Here is a 25,795-nt window from a genome sequence, read left to right as displayed (position 1 = left end):
CGGAGGCAAAAAGGGAGAAAAGACACAAGAGAATTTTGGGTGGTTCGGTATTAAATACATACACCCATTAATGTGAATTGTTCCAAGGGTTACACTGTGCTCTCTCATTAACTAGAATTGTTGTTTACAATACAAATGTCCTTATTTGTAGAAAAATTGTGGTATGTAAGAGAATATAAATATGATAATTAAATCTTTAAGATTTGATTACAATTAAATCTAAATGAGAATATTTTAGTATCAACCTAATATGGAAAACATATATTCTAATATCACTCTCTTAAACTTAAAGTAGAAGCTCGAGTTTGGAAAAAAAAAAAAAAAAAAAAAATTCTTGATTTTCCCTCTTTATTTTTTATTTTTTATTTTTATTTTTTTGCTGAAGAGATCCCATGTGTCAAGAACCAAAAACGAAGAAGAGCTCGGTCTTGATACTCGTTGATGATAGATTGATGTTCTGATTAAAGAGGCGAGAATCTGGTGCGGCATGAGTCAAACCTTGGACATGAGCTCGAATGGGGCCAAATCAAGTGCAGCATGTGACCAAATTTGCCAATGAGCTTGATTTGATGAGCTGACTGGAGATGGCAGATGGAAAAAAAAACACCGAAAAAATTGAAAGAAAATGTTAAGAGTCTACATGAAAGTGACTCTGATACTATGTAGAAATTTATGATGAATAAAAAAAAATATGGAGAGGAAAACGGAAGCAGAGAGAGAGAGAAGAAACAAGGAGTTTTGGAGTGGTTCGATGTTAGATATCTATATCTACTACTGTGAATTGTCCCAAGGGCTACACTGTGTTCTCATTAACTTGAATTGTTGTATAATACAAAGATCCCTATTTATAGGAAAAACTGTGCTAAGTGAGATAATAAAAATATGGTAATCAAATATCTAGGACTTGATTACAATCAAACCTAAATGAAAATATTTTGGTATCAACCTAATATGAAAAATATATATTCTAACACATGAGTCGACAAAATTACCTCAAGCAACTATAAAGTATTTACATAAAAAATTTTGTAGAAATCTTTAAACCTAGATTTTTTAATACAAAAGTCAGCCCTAGATTAATTGTTGGAAACATCTAGCTAGAAGTACCAAAACAATGGCTTTTAACTGGCTAAACGAAAGAACATAATAAGGACAAAAGCCATATATCACTTAAATTTTCAGGAAAAAAAATCTCTATTTTCTAGGCAATAGAGTTCAAAATGGATAAAAGTTTTTCCTCATAAAAAAGATGAATGGGAAAAATTTGCAAAAAGGATGAGTTTTAGAACTCCAAGAAATGTTGAACAGGATGAAGCAGAAAGCAGAAATGTTGGGGTCCTCTGAGAAGTGGGGGGAGTAACCTTAGGGTTGCCCTAGTAGAGTATCACATAGGGAGGGCCAAAGGGGCTGCAACAAGTGGATCAATTCTACCTCGTTTTTAAAGTGCTGTCAGGAATAAGAAGGGCAAAGGAAAGGCCCTTGTAAACACTGGTGAATTTGGTGATGCTGACATGAATGAGAATGACTGAGAAATGAATATTATACAATTTTTAACGTAATTTTTGTATAATTCTAACATTTTTTTTAAAAAAAAATAACCATTACATCTGTTTTCTTACATGTAGGTTCTATGTATCCCATAGTTGATTTTAAAAAAAGTTATTAGAGCCGTACAGAAATTATAAATGTACCATATCTCGAAAGAACCAGGAAAGGATGCAGGTAAATCGAAGAATACAAAAAAGCCCAAATGGAAACTTTGATTAACTTATGCATAGTGAACTAGTCCTTTAACTGATGCATAAGCTCATGTGTTGATGTTGTTGAACATTAGTATTTTTGGTGGTATGTTCAACACTAATGATTATAGCTATGCATCAATGCATGTACTTGATGTAACTTCAAGCCCATTCCAATTGTATTTAATTTGAATGTAGTTGAAGCATTTTGGATGCATGGAAATTTTTATGGCAGTTTGTGTCACTTTTTTCTTTTGTCTCGTGGCTCTTGAAATCTTTGATACTCAATAGTTTGTCCATCATCTTTCTTTCTTCTTTAATTCAGAAACAAATAAAATTTCGAAGTCTTAATTAAAATCTTACCAGTTGTAAGTGACAGAAACTTGTCCGACCAGAAGGAAAAGGCTAAATCAATTAAAAAAAAAATAAGAAAGAAAAAAGTTAATTAGTTAATGCCACGTAGCTCTTATTTGATATGTTATGTGACAACTGTACGTTTCATGGGACATAATTACATTAAATTGTAAATATATGCTATAAAAAATTAAAAAACTCTTAATTTATGGTATGTTTGTAATTTTAAGCAATTCAACCAAGTGACACATACAATTAGCACATGATGTGTTGAATCTCTTAGTGCGATACCTATTATATTTCAATATAAATAAAATGCAAATAATTCAAAACATTAGAAAAAAAAAATACAAAGAAAAATAAACATTTTTTATAAAAATTTATTCACATAGGTAGGCATGGTTGAAAATGGAAAGTATAAAGAAAAAAAAAATAGCAAGAAGAATATTTGGATTCTAATTATAAAAATGAATAAAATACAAAGATACAAACAAACAACAAAGTTTTTTTTATTAAATAGAAACACCAGACTGAATCAATGCCAAATTCAACTGCCACAAAACCGGTGAGAATTTTAAAGGTTGAACATGTCTGATATCCTCTTGATGTACTTGAACACGCCGTCCCCTCCCATGAGCTAGGAGTCCTCACCATTAAAGGTTGCAAACGGAGGACTTTATATCTCTCACGACACGCCCAGCGTACCATATTGAGTAAGCATTCGTTAGGATTTCGTTCATATTTCTCATTATGTTTAAAGATATTCCCATTGAAACGGAAGAACATAATGTGAGAATACAAAAGCACTCATGGAAACACTTTTCATCAAACGTTTCCTCAGACATAATCGGAGAGAAGCTCTTGTTAGAATAAAGTAAAATAAAGCAGAAAAACAAAATGCTCTTAAGGCGTGTTACAAAGTCGCTTTCCTTAAGAAATTATTTACCCCTACTAGAAATGTATGCAAAAGGTTACAGCACACTTTCAGATTTTCTATTATAGCAAGAGACAAAGACACAAAATTTAAATACAGAAGGTACTAGGAAAAAGAACTGAAGAACAAATAAATTTTGTTATCTTTTTATTAAGGGAAACTTCACAAAAGGGTATCCAACTATAACGCTTTTCAATTAAGGGTATCGATATAGCAAAACGTTCAATTGAGTGTATGCATTTATCAAAACCATTCAATGTCAGGTATTCTGTCAGCCTCCGTTCTAAATCGATAACGAAAGTAGAGTCACGTGACTTTCATGTGATTTTTAAGAACGTTCTTCCTGTTATGCCCCTTAAGAAAATGTTCAAATACACAAAACTACAAAAAGATATCCCATATTCAAAACGTCATAGTATCAAACTTCACAAAGGGTTTTTAATAGCCCCAAAGACGACACCGTTTAATAGCCCCCTAGATCCCAAACACCGTCTTCTTCGGCCAAGCAACCCAAGAGTGACCTAGAGGATGAGAGAGAGACCTGATTCTTCGTGGGTCTTCGGTGGTCATTGTTCATGGGTTTCCAGTGGCTTGAGATGCGGTTCTCAGCGGTTTAGACACCGGCTTTAGCGAATGAGGCTGATTTCGGCGATTTTTGTGGGGATCCTATGTTACTGATTTGAGGAGTTTTCCGATAATATTATTGATTTGAGGGATCGTTACTGATTTTTGTGGGGATCCTCTATTATTTTGTGATGCTTGATGAAATTGGGTATTTTGGGTTCAATTTGATGATGTTTTGGGTGTGTGGTATTCCAGTCGTGTGATGTTCAGGTGTGTGCGGTTTATGGGTACTGTGATGTTTTGGGTTGTTCCCCTGTTTTGGAGATGATCCCCCATGTTCTGACCGTGTGTGTGTGTGTGTCGGCTGGGATATGTTTGGGTTGTTGTGATGATGATCACCCCGCACACTATATAAGAGATATGGAGAGAGCGAAGAGCGAGAGAGATGGAGGTCGGCATCCTCTGAGATCCGAAATACAGAGGACTGCCACAACTTGGCCGGCGTCCTCTGAGAACGCCGGCCACAACTTGGTCGGCATCCTTTGAGAATGACGGCCATGGATGCCGGTGTCTCTGAGGTGGACCTTCTTTGAGATGGACGCCGGCCTTGTCTTGAAGTCTTGGTTGCTCTTGGTTGAAGCTTGAGAATGACGAGGTAGAAGAGAAGCAGGTTTTGAGTTGAAGTTTCTGGAAGGAAATGGGCTAAAACGGTGCGTGGAAATGGGCTGCGTTTCATGTGATGTTGTTTGTCGTTTTAAGCTAATTTTAATATGTTGCGTTTTATGTGTTTTGTCTTGCGTTTTAAATGAGGGGCAAAACGGTTACTTTGCCCTCAAAAATCATGTGGAAGTCACATGACTCTACTTCTGTCATCGATTTAGAACGGAGGCTGACGGAATACATGACATTGAACAGTTTTGATAAATGCATACACTCAATTGAACGTTTTGCTACATCGGTACCCTTAATTAAAAAAACGCTATACTTTGATACCCTTTTGTGAAGTTTCCCCTTTTTATTAATAATTGGATAGCAGTTACTTGCTTAAGTAACAGTCATAAACTGCTATTTTAACAGACACTTAATTCTAACCATCAGATCAAATAACTATCAATGATTATTTAATAATAATCATTAGATCGTTATTAATTAATCTCAACCGTTAGATCAAATATGATTTAACCTTGCAGTTTACTTTAGTGACGATCCAATAAATCCAACCATTAGATCAACCTAATAAGCATCCTATAGACTAGATCAAATTACCAGATTGATCATGATCATCCAAAAATAAATAGTCATGGTTAGATCACTCCAAGCTCTAATGCTTCGTTCCAAGTGCGCTATCAAAACGTCCTATAGCCCACTGCTGCACGGGCAGGTGCATCCGATGCTTTGCACCGTATTAGAATATGCACGTAAGTGCATGCACCCAAGCATTACTTTAAATGCTTAAAGTGTATTGGGCTTTATAAATACTAACTACACTTTTTCTTTCTTCCATGTAGGGCTATCTTCATTTGATGCTCTTTAATACATTCCTTTTAAAATATTCCCAAAACACAAAATTAATATGTATAAATAAATATATATACATATTAATTTTGAAAATGCTTCAACAGTTATATGCCTATCAGAATGCAAGAGTTTTCTTTAAAGATAATTGTGTAGGAGATAATATTCAATTAGTATTATATTCAAAGCCAAAGACGACTTATTTGTTTGACATTTTTATTGTGCTTTTTTATATTCCTTTTATCCTCAGTAAAGAATGAAAAATCCTACTCACTACAAACTACAGAACGAATAATCTGGTTCACTGCGTAAGTTTGGCTACGTTTTTTTGGTCACTCTTCCGTTTGTTGAGATATATAGAGAGAGATTGAAGCGTTTTGCTTCTCTGTGGATTTGTATTTGTACTGAGATATATATAGAGTTTGGGACGAAAAGAATAAGGAAGCGTTTGAAGAAAAATGATTTTTAAAAATCAAGGGGTAGCTCAATCGGCTAAGGACCATGCCTCATGAAGCGGAGGTCACTAGTTCGAATCCTCCTTCTCCCTCTTCCCACTCTCTTGTGTGGACATGTCCAAAAAAAAAAAAAGGAAAATCGTTAGTTCCGTTTGAGTTTGTAATTTAAAAATAACAATTTTAAAATGTGCGATTTGAAAGTGATTTTTAAAAATCCAATTAAGCGTTTGACAAAAATCGCAGTTTAACCATTAAAATCGGAAGTTGGCCTTCTAAAATTATGTATTTTCAAAAAAGCACTACATTGCCTACAATTTGAAAAAATAGTTTACTGCGTTTTCAAATCGCAATTTTTTAAAAATGTAGTTCCCAAACTATTCATTTTTTGCGATTTGGTTTAAAATCTCACTTTTTCTCTACAAAATTGCAGTCCCAAACACACCATTAATCTCTCTCTTTGGTATTGAACGCCAGTGTGTACCATCCCCTGCATTCCTTCTGTTGATCCAGATTGCTCTTTGGATATAATCTTATTTGCCTGTATCGTTTGAACGTCGTTCGATTAGGTATTACAAATCGATAAAGATTGTATTTCCTGTTCTGCAATAAACAGATTGGTTTAGAATTGCACTTAAATCTAAATTTTTTATTTGAAAAAAAAAAAAAAAAAAAAAAATGGGTCGTCTCAGATTTTGTGACTTCTCGAAAGTCTAGCTCACTGCCATCGGATTGGTGCAATACCCTTTTTCTGGACTGAAATGAACAACTCAAATCGTGACAAAAGGATAGTTTGTGCAGTGCAAAAGAGTGGCTTGTTCCCCCACATTCTTAAGTAAGATATAAATGAAAGAAAATCCTATCAAAAGGATAAAAGAAATTAAAAACATTTCAGACCACCTGCGAATGATCATCCCATTCCCATATATTAATTCAAATGTTTCTTGACATCTTGAAGAACAATATGCGCAGCATTACGTCCAGGTGAACCCATCACACCACCACCGGGATGGGTGCCGCTCCCACACAGGTACAACCCTCGGAGTGGAGTCCTATAATTTGACCTTCGTTTCCAAAATAACATAAGCCATATTATATTTCAATGGCTCCCCCCCATGTAATAAAGATGGTAAGAAATGGCAAAATTGAGAATAGTTTCTATCATGACCATAAGAGGAGAAATGGTAAATACTGCACTCTTATTCCACCCTCATCTCATTGGGATGATGTGACAGTGCCCATCAACCTTTAATTTTTATGTTTTTAATTTTTCTTTTTTAACAAAGGTTGATGGGTACTGCTACATTAGCCCAATGAAATAAGTGTGATAGGGGTGTAGTATGCATCATTGCCTAAAAACCACTTATGAGTATTGTTGAAAACCGCTTTTGTCCTACCATTATCCCACCATGTTAACGTAATAGTTAAAATCATCCATTGTTAAAAATAAAAATAAAAAATAAAAAATAAATAAAATTAGGTTAATTGCTACTGTCACGACATGTAATACTAGAAACCACGCTTTTATTCTACTATGCTGATGTAGCAGTGCCAATCAACCGTTGTTAAAAAAAAGAAAAAGAAATGCTACATACTACATCCACATCCTACTGCTAAGGTGGCAATGCCCATTGAATTTATTTATTTATTTTTTGTAACAAGGGCTAATAGACATTGACACATTATCCCAATGAGATAAGGATGGAATGGAGATGCAGCATAGCATTACTCTAAAAAAATTATAAATAAATAAATCAAGGGTTGATTAGTGCAACATCAGTATTGTAGAATATTAATGGGATAAAAGTGTGGTTTATAGCATTTATCAACATAAATATTTTGTATGATTTACTAGGTTAAATTATCACTTATCTCAAAAGCTTAAGCGGATAGAAAATAATTGATTTAATTATTTAATAATACTTTAACGTACCATCCTTTTACCGGTCGCATGAGAAAGAGAGAATCCAATCCCATAGCACCATGGAAGATATTTCCTCCTGTTGAAAATCATTTAAGAACCAGGGATTTCATGAGATATTATAATGTTAGATATCTCATAATGTTAGAATTGTACAAGAAATAGGAACTTTGTGAAATTGTGTGATAAGCAGATATGTTAATTTATAAGAATACAGTCAGAGTTAACAACTCGTCCATCTGAGGAAGAAGAAGAACAATAATGGACTATATTTTTGATGATTTAATGCAGGTGCTTTTTAACATTATTTAGCTGGTTCAACTGAAGCTAACATTGAATCATCGCTAAAGTGAGTGAGTAGCACGAGTGGGGGCCCGTCCTTTGATGGGAATTTTACACTTAAACCCCTTTCAAGTTTTACCAATAAATTGTGATGCACTTGAGTATCTTTTTTCTTTTCAAATGCAAGAACTGATCATTTTGTTTGAGTAATTTTATTCTTTACACTCATTTCATACTGATTGACATGGCATGTTTTAATTGCTTTCCTTTGCGTTTTTCGTGCCAAGTTGTGTGCCTCGAACCTTCCAATAATTATGCCAACGGGTGTCTTGAAATGAAGATTACCTTCCACATTGATGGATACATCGATCCTGCGTGACGGGGTTTCCAACCTCTAGTTTAAGGTGGAGAGAATTAGAAAGGAACTATGTTAGAAATTCAAAAGAATGAAACTTGGGATCTTGTCTTTCCACTAGGGGTTTCCAACCTCTAGTTTAAGGTGGAGAGAATTAGAAAGGAGCTATGCTAGAAAAAAAATGGATGCTCTTCAAAAGAATGAAACTTGGGATCTTGTCTTTCCATAACCTGACAAAAACATTGCTGGTTCAAGGTGGGCTTAAAGATCAAAAACAAGATAGTTTTTTTATATAGAGGTACAAACAGCATGTAGCAAGAGTCACAAATATGATAAATAGAAGGAAAGGAGATCAGAAAGATACACGACGACTTGACTATAGCATAGAGCAATAAGCAGCATATCTCCCCTTATTTTTGTGAAAGCTGGTGGCCACATGTGAATTCTTTCAAGGCAAGGGGTGGCCTGATTCGACATTGTTGTTTACTTTGAGCCATTCGACGAAACGACAACAATTGCAAGGTATTATGAGTAAAAAAAAACAAAGGGGGAATGCTATACATCCCAAATTTTTTATCCAAAAGTTGGTTCTCAAATGATGTGTAACAATTTCATGTGATTTATCATTTGACACATCATTTTGGGAAATATGTCATAATCTCATGGGATTGTGACACATCATTTGGGAACGAATTTTTGAGAAAAAAAATTGTGATGTCTAGCATTTCTCAAGAAAAAAAACAAAGAAGCTTAATCCACATGTATTAGGACAACATCAATCTGTTACTGACGACATTGATGAATCGAACCTATAGCAATGTCGCTCTCTTTAAGTGGTTGACATGAAAAGCCACTTAAAACACGCCACGTCAGCTGGTGTGAAATGGATATGAAGAATAGTATTACTCATTTCGTTTATGATTTCAACTCAGCTACCAAATATTTGTCACCCAAACACTAGAATCAATCCTACCAATTCTTACTGCAATAACCTTGGAATTGAAATCCTAAGTCTTGAAAAATTTCAACAGAGTGCCAATTAGACCCTAACTTTAGTTGCTTGAACATCTGCCTAAATTCCTAGGCCAAGATTTGTGGTAATGAAGTACCTGTCAAGCCAAATTCCCTTTCAAGATCTGGCGGAGTCAACATGTCATAGCCAATAATTGATGTGCTGAATGAAGGGGCATATTCGTCAATCAAGGTGAAACATTTTTGTGCGAATGAGTCCTGCAAAGAAGAGAATTGTCAATTATCCAAGGATTAGAAAACATTTTAGAACAGTAGAGGCAAATTAAACTAATGTGGTAGGGAACAAGAACTCTACGTTTTATGTAAAAAGTAAGAAGTAATTTCAATACAAATGTCAATGCATAAACTTCTAAAATATAACTTACTCTATAAGCAGGATCTCCCCAGCTACCATCCAATGGTTTATAGGGTGTGTATTGAATAAACAGATTGATCACATGCTTACCTATGAAAAGCAAAAAAGAACACAGATAATTCTTGCCATGTTGATACAGTAAAGCTTAATAATTGATTTGGAAATACTTGGTGAAAAAAGTAAATAGAAAGAACTAACTGGAATGAAAACAACTCTAGACCATGCTCCTAGTCCATACCACGAAAGAACTTCATTACTAAGAAAAACAAAATGTAGCAAAGATCATCGAAAATATGGCTTCTCCGGAGAGTGGTTTGGTTTTAACACAATAGCTTATAGGGGGAAATCCTAGTTACTAATCTATTCCTTTTCTTTTTCCATTTTTATTTAAGAACATTTCAGGTTTATTCTAGGACATCATTTTACTTTGAATATATATGTAAAGGAGAAGATACATAATTAGCTTGAATGACTAACAGCAACAGAAAAAAGGTTTGATGTGAAAATTACAACGTAAAATACATAAAACATAAATTAGAAGTGTATAAAGAATATGAGATATGCATTTTGCAAATTAATGAAAGGCAGGCTAAACAGGAAAATTTGTGAGTGATTGCTGGAAGAGTAAGAAGGTAAATATCAGTTGGTAGGACATCTTTTTCATGACCAACATGAGAGTGAATGGAGAATTGGAGCTTCACTGCACCTTCTGTGCCTTTGGTATGTAAAACCATGCAAGTGCACAGAACCCATCAATTTAACAAAGTACATAAAAATGTTACGACAAATAAGATACCAAAAATGCATCAAAAACAAAGTACCAGGTGGAGATATAGTCCTGTCAAGTACAGAGGGAATTGTCATTTCAATAATTGGTCTTCTTGATGGTAATCCATTGGTAGCATCTTGACAGGCTGCATGAATCTCCTCCATACTTAAGGAGAGAGACAGAACAGGAATAAGAATGCATGGGATTGTATTATAATACTACATGTAAAAAATAAAGGTTAAGGTGCACAAATGAAATCTAAAATTAAAGGTAGGAACGCTTTATATTGAAGATTGACAGGATCACTCTACTTTTGAAGATAGTTGACCATTAAATGATATAGCTAGACAGTTCAAATAAATCTATTACCATTCACTCTCATCTTAGGCTACCACTCACTCTTGTTTTGTTAGTCTGTTTGGGAAGGGGAACAACCTGTGAGGAATGTTATCCAAACGGTTCAACAAAAGTTGATCCCATAACTGCAACAACCCCCAATGTCTATCAGCATGCTTAGCCCTATCCCTAAGTTATATGTTGAGTTAGCTGCATAAACTCTCCTCTGCCTTTTCAACCTGCTTGATGGTGGTGGTAAGAGAGTCTGTCCACCAGACACCTCCCCCTCTTCCAAAGTCGAAAAATTAACAAAAACTGAACCACTTTAGATGAGTTTAGTCCAATGAGATAGCAGGTTAAAAGTGCCTCTAAACAGAGTACCATTGTCATTCAATATTTTTGGGTCAGCTATTCATGTTCAGCTACCTTTCACTCTATTCAAAACAAATGGCCAAAGAATAAGCACAAACTTTTAGTGGCTCCGAGGCCCAAGATTAAAGATCAACAATGTTGACCACCAAATGACCTTTTTAGTTAACTGTCTCAGAGATCAAACAAGAAACAAAGAAGGATCAAGAACCCAGATATTATTTAAGCTGAGATAGTAGCACACCTTTCAGAACCAATATGAATGGTGCCGACATGCTGAGGACCAGCATCAGGATGGCCTAGCTTGCAACATTGAAACTGGGGCAATTTATCAACTGCTAAGTTTATTTTTGTAGTTCCCTGTTTCAGTAGATGCGAGCCACATACAGAGGAAGTAAGTAACTTAAAGTACCGGGAAAGAAGTCCCGCTACAATTTGCAATTTGCTTTATATGCTCACTTGGTAATTTGTATGTACTAGAAATTAGGCTACGATTGTTATAAACTGTTGTAAACTTTGTGCAGATTTCAAGATTTTAGTACTTTCCAGAATGATGGAAGTTTACAGTGCTTTCAAGTTCATGACGTGATCTGGGATCTTTCTAGCAGACTATTTTGCCAAGGATAACAAAGTACTAAGGTACACAACAAACCAGAGGATTTAGCTGATTCATGCTTCTTGTGGTCTTTACTTATCCATCTTAGTTCATTTACTACACGGTCCTAGTTTCTGTCAACCATGATTTTCTATATCCTTCAGGCTGATAGATTGCTAATATTTTTCTTATTGCAAAGCAACATAAAGCAATGGTTTTTAGTAATGATACTCTGTAGAAAGAAAGGTAGCATGGGAATCTTAGTCAATTGAGCCCAATAACACTATGATGAAAGCAACCACCTGAAGCCTTTACCAATGATCATAGCCTCATCCCACAATCAATCATGTATTAAATTGGACCAAGTTCAATTGATGGTTAAATCTCAAGTATTAAAGAATTGCACATTACATCAGACTTCTTCAATAGACTACACTACAAGAAGTTGTTTATACATGTGTTTTTCTACCAATATATCAAACAAAGTGACACACAATAGAAGGTAAATGCACGAACTGTCTGATGGTAAATAAAGTCATACAAGGAGCTTACAGAACTGTAGTCAGAGTACTTAATAGCTTGGATGAAATCATCAGGAAGAACATTTTTAGGCACTAAATCCTGTGTCACACGAACAAAAACTATAATCAACATTAAATTCATGCAGACGAGGGTTCAGAAATATAACCTAAATGCCTTTTCTTTTTCTTTTTCTTTTTTTTTTTTTCTTTTTTTTTTTTTTTTGGATAAGTCTAAATGCCTTTCTTATAATTACAACATCACTTGTGTATGTTTATGGTACTGGCAACTTAAATGAGCAGGGTCAAAATTATACCATGAAAGTTTTATATGGTGTTGCGTTTGATAAAACAATTGAAGAATGCACCAGTGTACCATCAGCCAGCAATACCTAAATGATGTTAGCCAAGTGTAGAATAATTAGTTTGACCAAGCTTTGAAATTGGCTTCATTGAGGAAAGCCACGTAGCAAACTAACCCCATTCACTGCACCAGAGTCTTCAATCGACAATTGTGAAACCTAAATTTCATAAGTGAAAAAGTCAAGGGTAGAAAAAAAGAAAAAGAAAAAAAAAAAGAAGAAGCCGAAGAATATTAAGAAAACAATGAAGAAAAATTGTTTGAGATGAATTACTCCTAGTCTATTTCACAGTGATCATTGAATTAAAGAATGTATAAAGAATATCACATTTAAATTCATCATCCACATCATTATCATCTGAATTCTTTGGGTGTTTGATGTACCATTGTGTAAATTCTTTTGACCAGAAGCAATAAGGGACCTACTTGATGGTCAAATCCACCCTTCTAAACTTCGACTTCGGTGACTAGTTAGAAAAAGGTCCCAAGCTCTAGGTCTTTCCCCCTGTAGGCACTCAGATTCGTAAGGAGCAATAGGGCAAAACCTCCGCATGCCGACATGCCAAATGAGGCATCAAGTAATGCAACTTTTAACATATTACCAGAACAAATCCATAGATTAAATTGTGAACAGTATTTTCATGATGTCGTAACTGCCCACCCATTTCGATACATTCCATTATTTCAATTTATTTGAACCATGCACGCAATTTTTTCAAAATTTGACACAGTTTCTTGAATCAAAGATTCCCCTGCATATCCCCCGTTTGTGTTTTGACTCCAAAATTATACCGATGCAACCAAATAGATATAAAATTGAAGTTTATAGAATAATGATAAATCACTTAATGAGGGGGAAGGCATTACTAAGACCTACTGGAGTGATTCCAGACATATATACCTCCGCACTTGTCACAATATGAGCCCCATGTTCCCTAGCAGCATTACCGATAGCCAAGGATACTGAACCCATCCCACCTTCCACATACCTACAGGAAACAATGGTTTTCAAGTACACCTGTTCTCTAAGAGGGACCTGAAGCAATAAGTCATACTTGTATAAATCTAAATGCATGATGGCTAACTCAATAACTACCAAGCTTAACAAGAAAAGGAGAAAGCATTAATTTGGGATTTTTTATTTTTTTATTTTTTTTATTTTTGAAATGTACTAAATTAATCTTGACCAACAAATGGGCATGGAATATGATTTTAAGAAAAATATATAATGCTTTAGAGATGCAGAATGCCGCATTGTTTCTGCAAATTTCACTCTAAATGTGAAGTTTGCTGAAGTTGATGGAAGTCACGAAAACATAATGTCTTACATATTTTTAGAATTTTCCCAAAATGATCAAGTTTATTTGTCTTCAAGTTATTATAGGATGCAGCATCCCTTTCTTCTGCTTTCCAAAACAAATTATGGCATTGCTATTCTGTGCTAGGCCATATTTTCTTGCCATCTAACTAGCCCCATGCAGGTAGACTAGAATTATCATATATCAATGCTTCATTTTTATTGGCATTCAAGTATACAAAATAATAGTTGGCTACTGATAATTGATGAATTCTAGATTTCTTTTAAATAGGAAAGGGATCAGAGGCAGTTTACTGTTCTGTTTCTTTGATAAACAAATTACACTTCAAGCCATCGTTAGAGATACATACGACCAAATTCCGTGATCACTGTCAGTTTCTCCCATCATGTGATGAAGTAAAACATATCCAGAGCCGGGTGTATGGACACTTGCCTACAGTACAGATTTTATGAGGTCAAATGGTACATTAATACTTATAATGTAGCAGAAAGAGTGACATATTGTTTTTTAGAGTGTGCGTGTCTATTTGTATTCCATAGAATGCTTCTCAATTTTTTAAGAACAAATCTTACCGTAGCTCCTATTACAGCATCTGTTGCAAGGGTTGCCTTCAGAACATCTGTCTGTAAATAGCAAAATCGGTAATAAACATTCAATTAACTGATAAGCATAAAACTGCATAAGCCCCATCAGAACATTATCATCCTAAATTATAACCCCAAAAAAGGGTATATTCCAAATCACTAGGAAAACACTTTGATGAGCAGAGGTGAACTATAGCATGAATAACTCATACCAAATAATTAAGAATGGATACTACTATACTTTAGAGACAAAGGTATGACCATCCAGTAAAATATTGTACTATGTCAACGAATAAAAGTTCAATATTTTTTCCAAGTGAGATTTTCATATGACTAGACTTATAGCTAGTTTGTTTCTTTTTTATAAGTAACTAGACTTATAAATAACTAGTTAATAGAACATACGCGCTCTTAACACAAATGCAAATAATATATCTTCTTGACAATTACAGCCCACAAATTTAAAGGATAAAATTCAAATAAATTAAGATTTTAATGACAACCTCAAACCAGTTATTCAAAACCTTTGAAGCCGGGGACAATAAAAGGTCCATAAAGTCCCTGTCAAAAGTGAATAAATACATATCATAAAAAGGTTGAGACCGTAATTCAGAATTTTTACATCATTCAAACTATGGAATCCACATGGACTCGACTAGAGTAAATCCCCCTATTATGCCTTTCCTAGTTTTTTATTTTATAATTAATTTAATCTTATTAGAAATTGAGCAACCCAAGTACACAAAGAGTATACAAGAGAGACCCCCAACTAGGGGAATGCCATTTGTAGTTAAATGTAACAATATAAACCACCAAGCAAAGCGTTAACACAAGAAGGAAAACACTACACATCAAGGACAAGAACTCTTACATCATATCTTTCTGGCCCAAGGCTACAGCCTGCCGCAGACAACGAGCCCAAAAAGCTGATCGGTGCATTCTATTCTTGAATTGATCCTTAAAAGACGACTCACCTTGCAAAGATTCAGGAGGGGCTGAATCCAAAAGCGGATCCATGAATTTACAGAACTTCTCTAGCTGATTTTCATACCTATTATCAAAAGAAAAATGCTCAACATAATTTATAAAAGTTTTGTTTGAATATTACAGAAATGATTGCATACACCATTTCCTATCAGTTTAAGTGATTTTTACATGGTATCAGCATGGGGTATTGAATTGGAATCTCAAGTCTTCATTATACCATTCATGATCAGAGAACTTAAAAAACTGATGTAGGACAGCCTCCGACACTGCTCAAGCAATGCCTTTCAAAGACTCGAGCGGCTGCCCGAGCAAATAGATTGTGCCGCTCGTTGGGTGGTTGAGCGGTGGCGTGAGCCAGAGCAACATGATGCTCTGCTCAATGCCCGCTTGATGGGGGCTCAAGAGGAGCCAAAGCAGAACGCTCCACTCGAGCGGGAGGCTGTACGTATGCGAGAACTTTTCCCTAATTGATCACAGTCCCAAACCAATTTTCTTTCCTTATTTTGAATATCTTAGCATTATTATTTCTCCTATTAGATTAGGACTTATACTTTTTTAGTTCTAGTTTTCCTATCTTTAAATTGCTAGCATTAGTTTCTTTAGATCATCTCCAGATGCTCTAAAAGCCCCATATTGTGTATATTTAGCTAATATGAGAGAGAAATCATGTCCAATAGCTTATGTAAAAAAAAAAAAAAAAATTGGTACGGTGATTCTCAAGTTGTAGCTAATTACTGTAGCAAAATGTTGTTTTATTTTATTCATTCTCAACAATACTCTTTGGTTATTTTATTGTTTCTCTTCTCAACACCCACTTGGAGAAATATGACAGTTAAAAAAATGCAACGGTCATATTTATGACCCTTTTTATCCGTTTAGAAAAGATGAATGTTTTAAAATGAGTGTTGGCAAGAATATCATTAAACAAAAAAATTAAAAAATAAAATAAAGAAAGTATATAAGAGAATAGAGAATCTATTGGAGTGTGTATTAAAAAAAAAAAAAAAAGAAAGAAAGATGAGTTATACATCCTCCTCGTCTTTCTCCCATCCTCCTTCTTTTGAAAATCATTATTAGATTGGGGCCAATATGAGGGACTCACATGGACCATACAGTTCCAATGGTGATTTTCAAAAGTAAGAGGATGGGAGAAGGACAGAGGAGTGAATAAATCGTTTAAAAAAAAAAAGAAATTGCTACAATGATGAATTACACTTTTTGGTCAAGTATAGCATTGCGGGAGATGCTCTTAGATTGATTCTAGACTTTCCATATTTAAGAAAATGTAAATCTTTAGATTGATTCTAGCATTAGTTTCTTTCCTTTTAAAGCCTTATATTTACTTTACTGTATAAGAAGGGTCCTGATTATATATTGAAGAAGGAAGTTGATGAATTAATGAGTTCTTGAATATTGCAGTAAAATTGAAGACGCCGTTCTTTTTTTCTTTTCTATATATAGCTTCCGTCAAAACCAAAGAAAAGAAAAGAAAAGGAAGGCGCATTTAATCGCAACTTTTTATTAGAAATTTAAAAGACCTTCTAATTTGTCACCTTGGATAAGCATCGGCGTCTCGTTCCGAGAACTTGGAAATCTCTGAGCGATTGAGTTCCTTATCAGGCCCCAATAGAAGATAATGACCGTCCAAACAAGGCGTAAACGAGGACGGACTCCTCTTCAAGAGCCTCAATCCGTGACGCCGTAACTCTAACTCCCTTTTCCATCCAACACAATCAAAGAAAACAAACACAGTTGCGTAATTAATATTAAGTTGATCGATCGCAATTAATCAAATCGATTTATCGTAATAATGTGGGACTTACCTGATGATTGAGGGTCGGAGGAGGCTCTGGAGGTAGCTGCAGCGGGAGAACTTGAAGCCGGGGACGAGTTCTTCGGTGATTGCGGCGCCACCGATGAGGTGCCGGCGCTCGAGGACGGCGACGGACAGGTCGGCGCGTGCGAGGTAGGCGGCGGCTGTGAGGCCGTTGTGGCCACCGCCGATGATCAGCGCGTCCCATTTCTTTTCCTTCAACGCGCTCGTAGCGCCGCTGCTGAAGCTCCTTCGCCGCATCCTTCAACGCACTGCTCTCACTCTATGCACTGCTGGTGGAGAGGTCCGTGATATGTATATACGTGCTTGCTGTAATACTCCAAAATACACTGCTTATAAAAAATTGGGATAATTGAACCGTTGGTCATTGTGGTATGTCATAATTATTTTTCATTCTCTATGGTTTAAAAAGTGCATGGAAGGTCCTTGTGGTATATAATAATTACAAATCGATCCCTAACATCAAATTCTGTTCAAATTTTTAACAGATTTCATCAAATGACACGTCAACGTCATGTGTTGCCATCTTATTGGCGACACGTGGCGCTGATATGCAAAAAAAAAAAATGGGGCAAGGGGGTGGCAGCCACCCCCAGCCAATGGGGGTGGTGCACGGCCACCCCAGGCCATTGGGGGTGGCGCGCGGCCACTCCCATTGGCTGGGGTGGCCTGGCCACCCCCTTGCCCCATTTTTTTTTTCTTTTTTCTTTTTTTTTTTTAAAAAAATAAGTTTATTTATTTATTTTTTAATAAATTTATATTATTTTATTAAGATGTCCATGTCAGCGCCACGTGTCTCCAATAAGACGTGGCATTTGACAGAATCTGTTAAAAATTTTAACAGAATTTGACGCCAATGATCGATTTGTAATTATTGCATACCACAAGGATCTCTCATGCACTTTTTAAACCATAGAGAGTGAAAAATAATTATGGCATACCACAGGGACCAACGGTGCAATTATTCCTAAAAAATATGGAGGCCTCAAAAATCTATACACTCCAAATTTGTGCCTTTTGTCAAATGGGGATTTAGCAAAAAGGCACAAATTTTGGTGGAAAGTTGTCTGTCGAGCTTGTTGCAGCGGCATGGCGAGTTTTGTTGTGAGTGGGTGCTGCGGTTCGCACTCTCATTTGTCTTGATGCCAGTTTCAACTGTCAAAAGGGGCACACCACGGAGCTTCGAGTACAAAAAAGACCTGCTAAAAAAAAAAAATAATATTGAATTTATGAAAGACTTATATTAAATTTTAATCCAAATGATGATTTTAAGAGACACATCAATTATATAAGGACAAAAGAAAGACACAAGGGTCATATATAGTATTACTCTTTTTTTCGTGTTTCAGTTTAACGTACCAAAAATTTTGATTTTTTTTTTATCTGATTTTTTCTTTAAAAATAAAAATAAAAAAACGAAAGTAAACTTGCCACTACGGAGACAAGAGCCACGTATAAAACAACTCTTGCCTAGCAGCTATGTGACTGTGAGCGAAATTTAAATTATGGGATGAGTTAGTTGCACAACTAAAAGTGAACAATTTTTACACAATTAAGACACATTGGTGGGACCTATGTATGAGGTCCCACCATGCATGGATCCCACCAATATGTCTTGGTTTTGTAAAAGTTGTGCATTTTTTTTTTTGTGCAAAAATCAATTTCCTTTAAATTACTTGTAAAGTTCCCATTTCCTTTCTCTCTTAAAAAGAAAAAAAGAAAAAGAGTTCTCCATCCCATAAATACATTAAGAATATAAATAAATAAAACTTTAAAAAAAAAATTAATTTAATATATTTATATTTTTTTATTAAGAATGACACGTGACATCACTTTATTGGTAATGATATAACGCCTAACGGAATCTGTCAAAATTTTTAACGAAATTTGACTCAAATGAGAAATTTGTAAATTATGCAAACCACAAGGATATTTGAATTAATTTTGATACGACGTAACGACAGGGAGTGATTTGTAATTTAAGTTAACTACAGGGACCAATGGTGCAATTTTTCCAATGAGTAATGCTAAACCAAAACTGAATTTGTAATAAAATTATTTTATTGAATTTTTAATAAATTACTATAAAATTTTAATCCAATAATAATTTTAAAAGTCACGTTAGTTTTGAAAAAATACTAAAAAGACATAAAGTGACATTTTTACATTTGTCTTTTATTATTACTAAACACCATAAAAACTAACACCAAAAAGAAAAGTTGCCAAAAAAAACTAGTACACGTGTCCACATTTAACATATCAATTAATCCGGAGTTACCTAAGTTGCTTACAATATATACCAGCTCCAATAAGATTATTTTCATTTCACTTTAAAATGGAGATAAACCATTTCAATGTCATGATTTTATTTTGTTGAATCTAAATAATGTACATAATGTCATCTAGTGAATATGCTACCACGTCATTTAAAAAATTGAAATACTAGCTCAATATCAAAGACTTGTCCGACTTTACTAGATGGGTGGACTAAGTGGATTAAGTGCCTAAATTCATTTCAGCAGCTTCTTGCACATCCTGAGATGTTCTCGGATCAATTGAGTGCGTGCAATTTTAAATCAAATTATAGAAAATCTATTGTTTAGAAGTGCATTTTAAAAAATTGTGATCTAGAAATGTATACAAATACGTGTTTTCAAATCACAGGCAAACAGAAGCATTTTTAAAAATGCATACTTTTAAAGGTTAAACTGCAATTTTAAAAGAACTGAAATGCGATTTCCTCAAACACTTAATTGTGCTTTTAAAATCACAAATCGAAATGAACCCGGAATATTTTCCTAGCCTAGAAGGGTTTCGCTCTTTCTAGTAAACATAAAAATGTGAAAGACCTCACAGCCCACCCCCAAAGCAAGGAAAAAGAACGAAAATTGAATAAATAATCTTCAATAGTCTATGACCACCAAAAACTCAATTAGAATGGACAATGAATCGACCAATCCGTGTAGGAGAAATAAAATGACAAAATGAATGTTTTACGTCCATCCAGTCCTCCTAATTTTTATTTTTAGAAAAGATACATACAAGTCTCTACACAAATGAAGCAATAATATACATTCAAAATCCTGTACATCGCTCTCTCAAGGGCCTTTGGAGTCCATATCTTGATGTTATTGGCCATTCCACTGCTTGATACTCTTCACAACACACTTGTCTTGCTTCTATGAGGGGAATGAGCTCCCCAACTTTTATGTTCCATATGAAATATCAGGCCACAGTAGACCCAAAAGGGTTCACCTGGAACATATAAATTAATGTAATAAAACCACACATGATATCAAGCCGGCCACAAAATAAAAGGAGGAAGGAATGATGACAAGATCAAAACCCCATCAAGACTTGTTATTAAGCATATCACACAAGCTACAGTTCTCTTAAGAAGAGGATTAGAGAAAAGAGGTGGTCATTTCCTAATTATTTTAATAAATCACAATGAAAGGATGAAACATGGCCAATTCACTCCTGACTTGTTAAGCATTAACTTTGTAAAATTCGAATATTAATAAAATTCAGCGATCTACACTAATTGTACCAAGTTATGAAAAGATGATCTAATTCAACAAGCATGGCTGAAATTGTTGATCAATGGTACGGTAGAGCCAAACATTTCAAAACAATGGCAGTGGATAGCAACAAAATGCCCCGTCATAGAAATTCCAAACCATAACTCCAATGGAATTATGGCACTTGGTCCATCCATGAAGGAAGTTCCGCTAACATTCATTAGCCTCTCCCTATGCATCCATATGTTCGAACATTTAATCGTTAGTCTCCATATGAAGAAAATGCCTTTGCTTCTTGCAAAAACAAAAAACATGACCACAAACCCTGGAAGTCCAAACAATTGTCAGGGAACAAGAAAATAGGATCTAAGAGGTATCTATGTCAGGTTTCAACAATGTTGAAAACAGGGGAAATCTCATAAATAAGTTAGAGAGTTCCAGGAAAGGGGAAGATGAAGCAAAAAAGCTATAGATGTATTCACAGTGAGGAATTTTTACATAGCTCTGATATAGCTTTCAAACTTGCTATTCTACCATTAGGTGTAGGGACATAGAACTTACATGAGTATTGTAGGCACTATTATAAAATTTCCGTTCATGAATTATAAAAGAATAATTGAAATTCATGGACTAAGCCAGTTGTTATCTCAGTTGGGTGGCAGTATGAAGCATAAAGACAAAGGCTAACCAGAGTTTACATTAATATCGTATTTTGCACTTTGCGCTTTTAATGAAATTTCTCCTATTCATCAAAAAAAAAAATATAGAATTTTTCCTTTGGGTGATTAAACCAAGGTGAAAAATTGGCGATGCTCATGAGTGAAACAGAAAGGAAGTATTTGGCAAACCTCCAAGCTGTAAAAGATCTGCAGCGCAACATGTATATGTAATTCATATTCACAGAGTTTGCCCATCCAAATCATCTGCTCCAGCTTATATGTAAACATTCACAAAAGCAGAAAATGCCAGTAGAAATGTTGATTTCCCTTCTCGAGACAGTCTTCTTTCCTTTGCATCCAACCAACATGAGGAGCAGTGCTCAAATATTTCATTCAAGCTGATCTTTTCTACCTTTGCTCCTAAATTTTCTCTCTGCATGCATGGCACAAATAAGAATACTGAAAACTGTAGACTGATTTTACATGTTCATAATTTAGAGGAACCAACAAACATGATAAATAACACCAGCGATTCCATGAATCAGTGCGATTGATTAGTGCAAAACCATCATCAGAAAGATGAAGAATCAACCCAACTATACCCCGGTTGCTTTCTGATCTTATTTTTTTCCATTATCATTCTCAATTCTGCTGCACTGTCCCATTGTCCCATATCGACATATAGATTATATAGCAACACATATGGGGCCGAACTTCCTGGTTCAAGTCTCATCAATGCTTCAGCTGCAACTTGAGCCAGCTCTACATTGTGATGCACCCTACAAGCACCTAATAATGCACCCCACACAGCCGTATCTGGTTTGCATGGCATCCTATTGATCAAATCCATGGCCTCCTCAAGCTGACCGTGTCGACACACAACATCCACAAGTGCAGCAAAGTGTTCAACCTGTGGAACTATACCATATTCACTACTCATGGATTGGAATTGCTTCCGACCTTCTTCAACTAATCCTGCATGAGCACATGCATTCAAAACCGAAATAAATGTTACAAATGTAGGCTGCACTTTACGCCTTTTCATCAATTTAAAAAGTTCAAGTGCCTTTTCAGAAAAACCATGAGATGCGTAACCTCCAATCATTGCATTCCAAGAGATCACATCTTTCGGCAGTTTCATCTCATCAAAAATGGTCTGTGCCCGGTCTATTTCCCCACATCTTGAATACATGGTAATGAGAGAGTTATTTATGGGCACATCTGGAAGAATTGTCTTTGAGACCAGCTGATGAATCTGCATACCCAGGTGAAGATCGACCAACCCAGTAGACACACTGAGAACTGAAGACAAAGTGTGCCTATCAGGTTTCTCTCCTTCGAGTAGCATCTGAGTGAAGAACTTAACCGCTCCTTTATAGTCCTCATTTTTCTCATACCCTGCTATCATGGTGTTCCACGACACCAGGTTTTTCTGGGGCATCCTCTCAAAGAAATCATTAGCAAGTTTTAAACTACCGATTTCCATAAACCCTGAGATCATTGTATTCCATGACAGGGTATCAGGATTTGGCATTTTACTAAAGAGTTTTGAGGCATCTTCCATATTTGACCAGTGGACATAGCCACTGATCATAGTATTCCAGGAAAAAGTATCTCTTTCTGTCATGAGGTCAAAAAGTTCCCTGGCAGAAGCAATATCTCCCGCTTTCACATAGCACATAATCATAGAATTCCATGATACCACATTTCTCTCGAACATTCCATTTCCCTCTTTACCTCCATCAGGACAAAATGGAATCTGATCGAAAAGGTTTCGAGCTTCTTCAAACCTTCCCCACTGACCATAGCCTGCAATCAAAGTATTATATGCATGCACTAAATCTTCTCTGCCTTCATCCTTGTTACCGTGTTCAGTTAGAACTTTTGCAGCTTTATCCAATTCACCATTCTGAATAAGACCCGATACAAGTGCACTAAGAGAAGCCGCATCCCGTTCTGGCATTCTCTCAAAAAACTCAATGGCACGCTCCACATTACCATTATGTAAAAACCCAGTAATCATAGCATTCCAAGAAACAACACTCCGCTCAGGCATGCTATTAAAAAGGCCTAAGCCTTCCTCCATCCTGCCAATCCTTGCATACCCACTGATAATCGTGTTCCACGAAACACAATCTCTCTTCGGCATGTTGTCAAACAAGTTCTTCCCCTCCTCAATATACCTACTTCCACGACACGACATATAACCTGAAATCATCAAGTTCCACGACACAATATCTTTTTCAGGCAACTCATCGAACAACTCACGTGCCTTGGCTAGCTCTCTTCGTTGGACATACCCACTTATCATTGAATTCCAGGTAACAGTGTTTCGGTGCTCCGCATTATCAAACACGGTTCTCGCTTCACAAAGCCGACCAGTCCGTATCAAATGGGAGATCTTTTTATTTAATGAATATAAGCCTGTGCCCCGAAAAGAACTCTTGGGTCTCGAAGCTGAGGTGAAATAAATTGATGGAACAAACCCATTGTTAGATCTGCAAGTCGACATTGGCCAACCACAAAGGGGCTGCATATTCCTGAGTCCATAAACAGCCAAGTCTCGGCTGCGGATTCTCCTCCAAACAATCACCAAGTTGGTCATTGAAAGACGGTTCAGCTTCGATGGGAGACGCAGCCGGATGCTCATACCCACCCCAGTGACCCCACTAGACAAACAAGAGGTAAACGGTATGCCATTTCAATGACTTATTTGGAGTTTGGGTTGCTTGTTTTCCAAGACTGCAGATAATAAAAATAAGACTTTTAGTAAGAACGTAATAAAACTTTGGATATTTGGAACGGGAAAATGAAATAAAATATATTACAAAATTTTATTTGCAGACCTATTTCAAAAGAAATCAGACCCAAGTAACACTGAAAGAGATGTGAAGATCTATGAGATTCAACGACTCACCTAACCTCCCATGGCGGCCATACCAATACTCTAACTAAGAGAGAAAATTTTGGTGTTAAGGTTCGATGAGGCGGACGGTGTGTAATTTATAGCGGACCGATTTGGATATCGGAGGTTTTTGGAATTTGGATCCAATGGCTGGAAGTTTATGATCAGAAGGATCAGATCTCGGACACGCTGGCGATCCGTGGATTTTGTTTTTCCGTGTTGAGCTATTTTGGACAAACGTAAAATCAGTTTTTTCGGTTGATTTAAATTATAAATTATTTATTTTAATATAAAAAATAATTTGTATGTTATCGGGGTGGGTCAAATGACAATTTAGTTCCTACTGATAAATTCTATCAAAACACTTAGACGTATCTTGTTAGTGTGTAATGTCAACACCAATAGAATAATGACACGTGTTATTTTTATTAAAAAAATATATTAAATATATAAAACTTGAAAAAAAAACAAAAATTAAGAGGAAAGCCATCCCTTGGTAAATATTCTTTTTTTTAATTCTTTCTTAGTTCTTGGTAAATAAAAGAGACAAGAAAAATGAATATATAAACTTAAAAATCTAAATAGCTTCCACTTTTTGACTTTGAGCTTGTCCAACAAAAGTTAAATTTTGAAATAAAGTAGATAGTTTGTTAAACGATATTTTTTTTACGAGTTTTTTTAAACGTTTAGAAAAAAGTTAAATTTAAAGAGCTCACTAAAAATACTATTACAATAGTTGTGGACCATTAACACATTCAATGAACACCTGAAAAACCACTACACACAACTAAAAAAGAGCATGCTTTCCCATGTCGTAACTATGATATATTTTTATTTTTAGCTTTGCTTAAGTATAGATTTAATCCTTCGTATTGAGTATTACAGCATTTCAAAGTTTTATATATCAATCATGCCGTTAAAAAGGTAAGGCTCACATGACGCAGTGTTGTGTCTTTTGTGGGTTAGGTTTTAGGGTTTTTGGATTTAAGAGCTTAGGTCCTTGTGTTAGGGTTTCTTTTTTGTAGGCTGATTTGCTTGTTCGTGTGTATAAGTCCTATGTACTTATGGGTATTTTACGCTTTTTTAATAAAACTTTTATTACTTATAAAAAAAATAAATATCAATCATGGCGTCCATATATAGTTGTTTCTTGATACCACAAAGCTCCTTTATTCACCATAATATAAAATTCTAATATTATAGACAATTATTTTCAGGTAATTACATTATAAGATATCCAGTTTCAAAATCTATTTCTCCATTTTTACAAGAATTTTCAAACCAAGTTCGAAAAGGTCAAGAGATCAAAACTCGAATGTGTAGTTTATGAAAGAAACATGACAATAAAAAGAAAGAAGTAAATAACAATTAAACAAATGAGACAGTTTGAGAGCCTAATTTTTTTATTTTAGAGAATTTTTTTATCGTATTTTTTCATTCAGTTTTCTGTTTTAAAAAGTATCCAAAAATATTTCCGTTAACCCTTTTTCTATTTTTTTTCAAAATTCGAAAATAACTTTTACAATCATACTTTT

At 35.2% G+C, this 25,795-nt stretch overlaps 2 protein-coding genes across 4 annotated transcripts; both read right to left on the bottom strand.

Moving 5' to 3' along the window:
* Positions 1–5,927: 5,927 nt before the first annotated feature.
* LOC133857897 (uncharacterized) lies at positions 5,928–17,460 on the bottom strand. 2 transcript variants are annotated; one of them, XM_062293274.1, is made up of 16 exons: positions 17,165–17,460; positions 16,895–17,056; positions 15,226–15,405; positions 14,858–14,915; positions 14,343–14,393; positions 14,120–14,202; positions 13,353–13,440; positions 12,570–12,611; positions 12,408–12,482; positions 12,125–12,193; positions 11,222–11,337; positions 10,325–10,437; positions 9,514–9,593; positions 9,226–9,346; positions 7,492–7,558; positions 5,928–6,099 (listed from the first exon to the last, which is right to left on the bottom strand). In XM_062293274.1, exons 1-16 carry the CDS (start codon positions 17,413–17,415, stop codon positions 6,006–6,008), a joined length of 1,650 nt encoding a protein of 549 aa, XP_062149258.1. In that variant the 5' UTR covers positions 17,416–17,460; the 3' UTR covers positions 5,928–6,005. The 2 variants fall into 2 exon arrangements, with proteins under 2 accessions (XP_062149258.1, XP_062149257.1); XM_062293273.1 differs by lacking the exon at positions 5,928–6,099 and adding an exon at positions 6,360–6,622 and having other exon boundaries at positions 17,165–17,459.
* A 2,588-nt stretch (positions 17,461–20,048) lies between these two features.
* Positions 20,049–24,387, bottom strand: LOC133856569 (pentatricopeptide repeat-containing protein At1g62260, mitochondrial). 2 transcript variants are annotated; one of them, XM_062291626.1, is made up of 3 exons: positions 24,273–24,387; positions 21,545–24,097; positions 20,049–20,430 (listed from the first exon to the last, which is right to left on the bottom strand). In XM_062291626.1, the coding sequence occupies exon 2, from the start codon at positions 24,003–24,005 to the stop codon at positions 21,927–21,929; it is 2,079 nt and encodes a 692-aa protein (XP_062147610.1). In that variant the 5' UTR covers positions 24,006–24,097; positions 24,273–24,387; the 3' UTR covers positions 20,049–20,430; positions 21,545–21,926. The 2 variants fall into 2 exon arrangements, with proteins under 2 accessions (XP_062147610.1, XP_062147611.1); XM_062291627.1 differs by having other exon boundaries at positions 24,202–24,286.
* Between the last annotated feature and the right edge of the window lie 1,408 nt (positions 24,388–25,795).

Source organism: Alnus glutinosa, chromosome 14, assembly GCF_958979055.1.
Source record: "Alnus glutinosa chromosome 14, dhAlnGlut1.1, whole genome shotgun sequence".
NCBI lineage: Eukaryota > Viridiplantae > Streptophyta > Magnoliopsida > Fagales > Betulaceae > Alnus > Alnus glutinosa.
Note: the sequence above shows the minus strand (reverse complement) of the source record. Positions and strands in the feature narration are given on the sequence as shown.

Bases quoted from the DNA above. Each gene is read 5' to 3' on its own strand.
- LOC133857897 (XM_062293273.1), bottom strand. From the start codon at position 17,415: ATGCGGCGAAGGAGCTTCAGCAGCGGCGCTACGAGCGCGTTGAAGGAA. The intron at 17,057-17,164 runs GTAAGTCCCACA...TGGATGGAAAAG, and splicing joins CTCCGACCCTCAATCATCAG to GGAGTTAGAGTTACGGCGTC. The intron at 13,441-14,119 runs GTATGTATCTCT...TGTTTCCTGTAG, and splicing joins AGTGATCACGGAATTTGGTC to GTATGTGGAAGGTGGGATGG.
- LOC133856569 (XM_062291626.1), bottom strand. From the start codon at position 24,005: ATGAGCATCCGGCTGCGTCTCCCATCGAAGCTGAACCGTCTTTCAATG.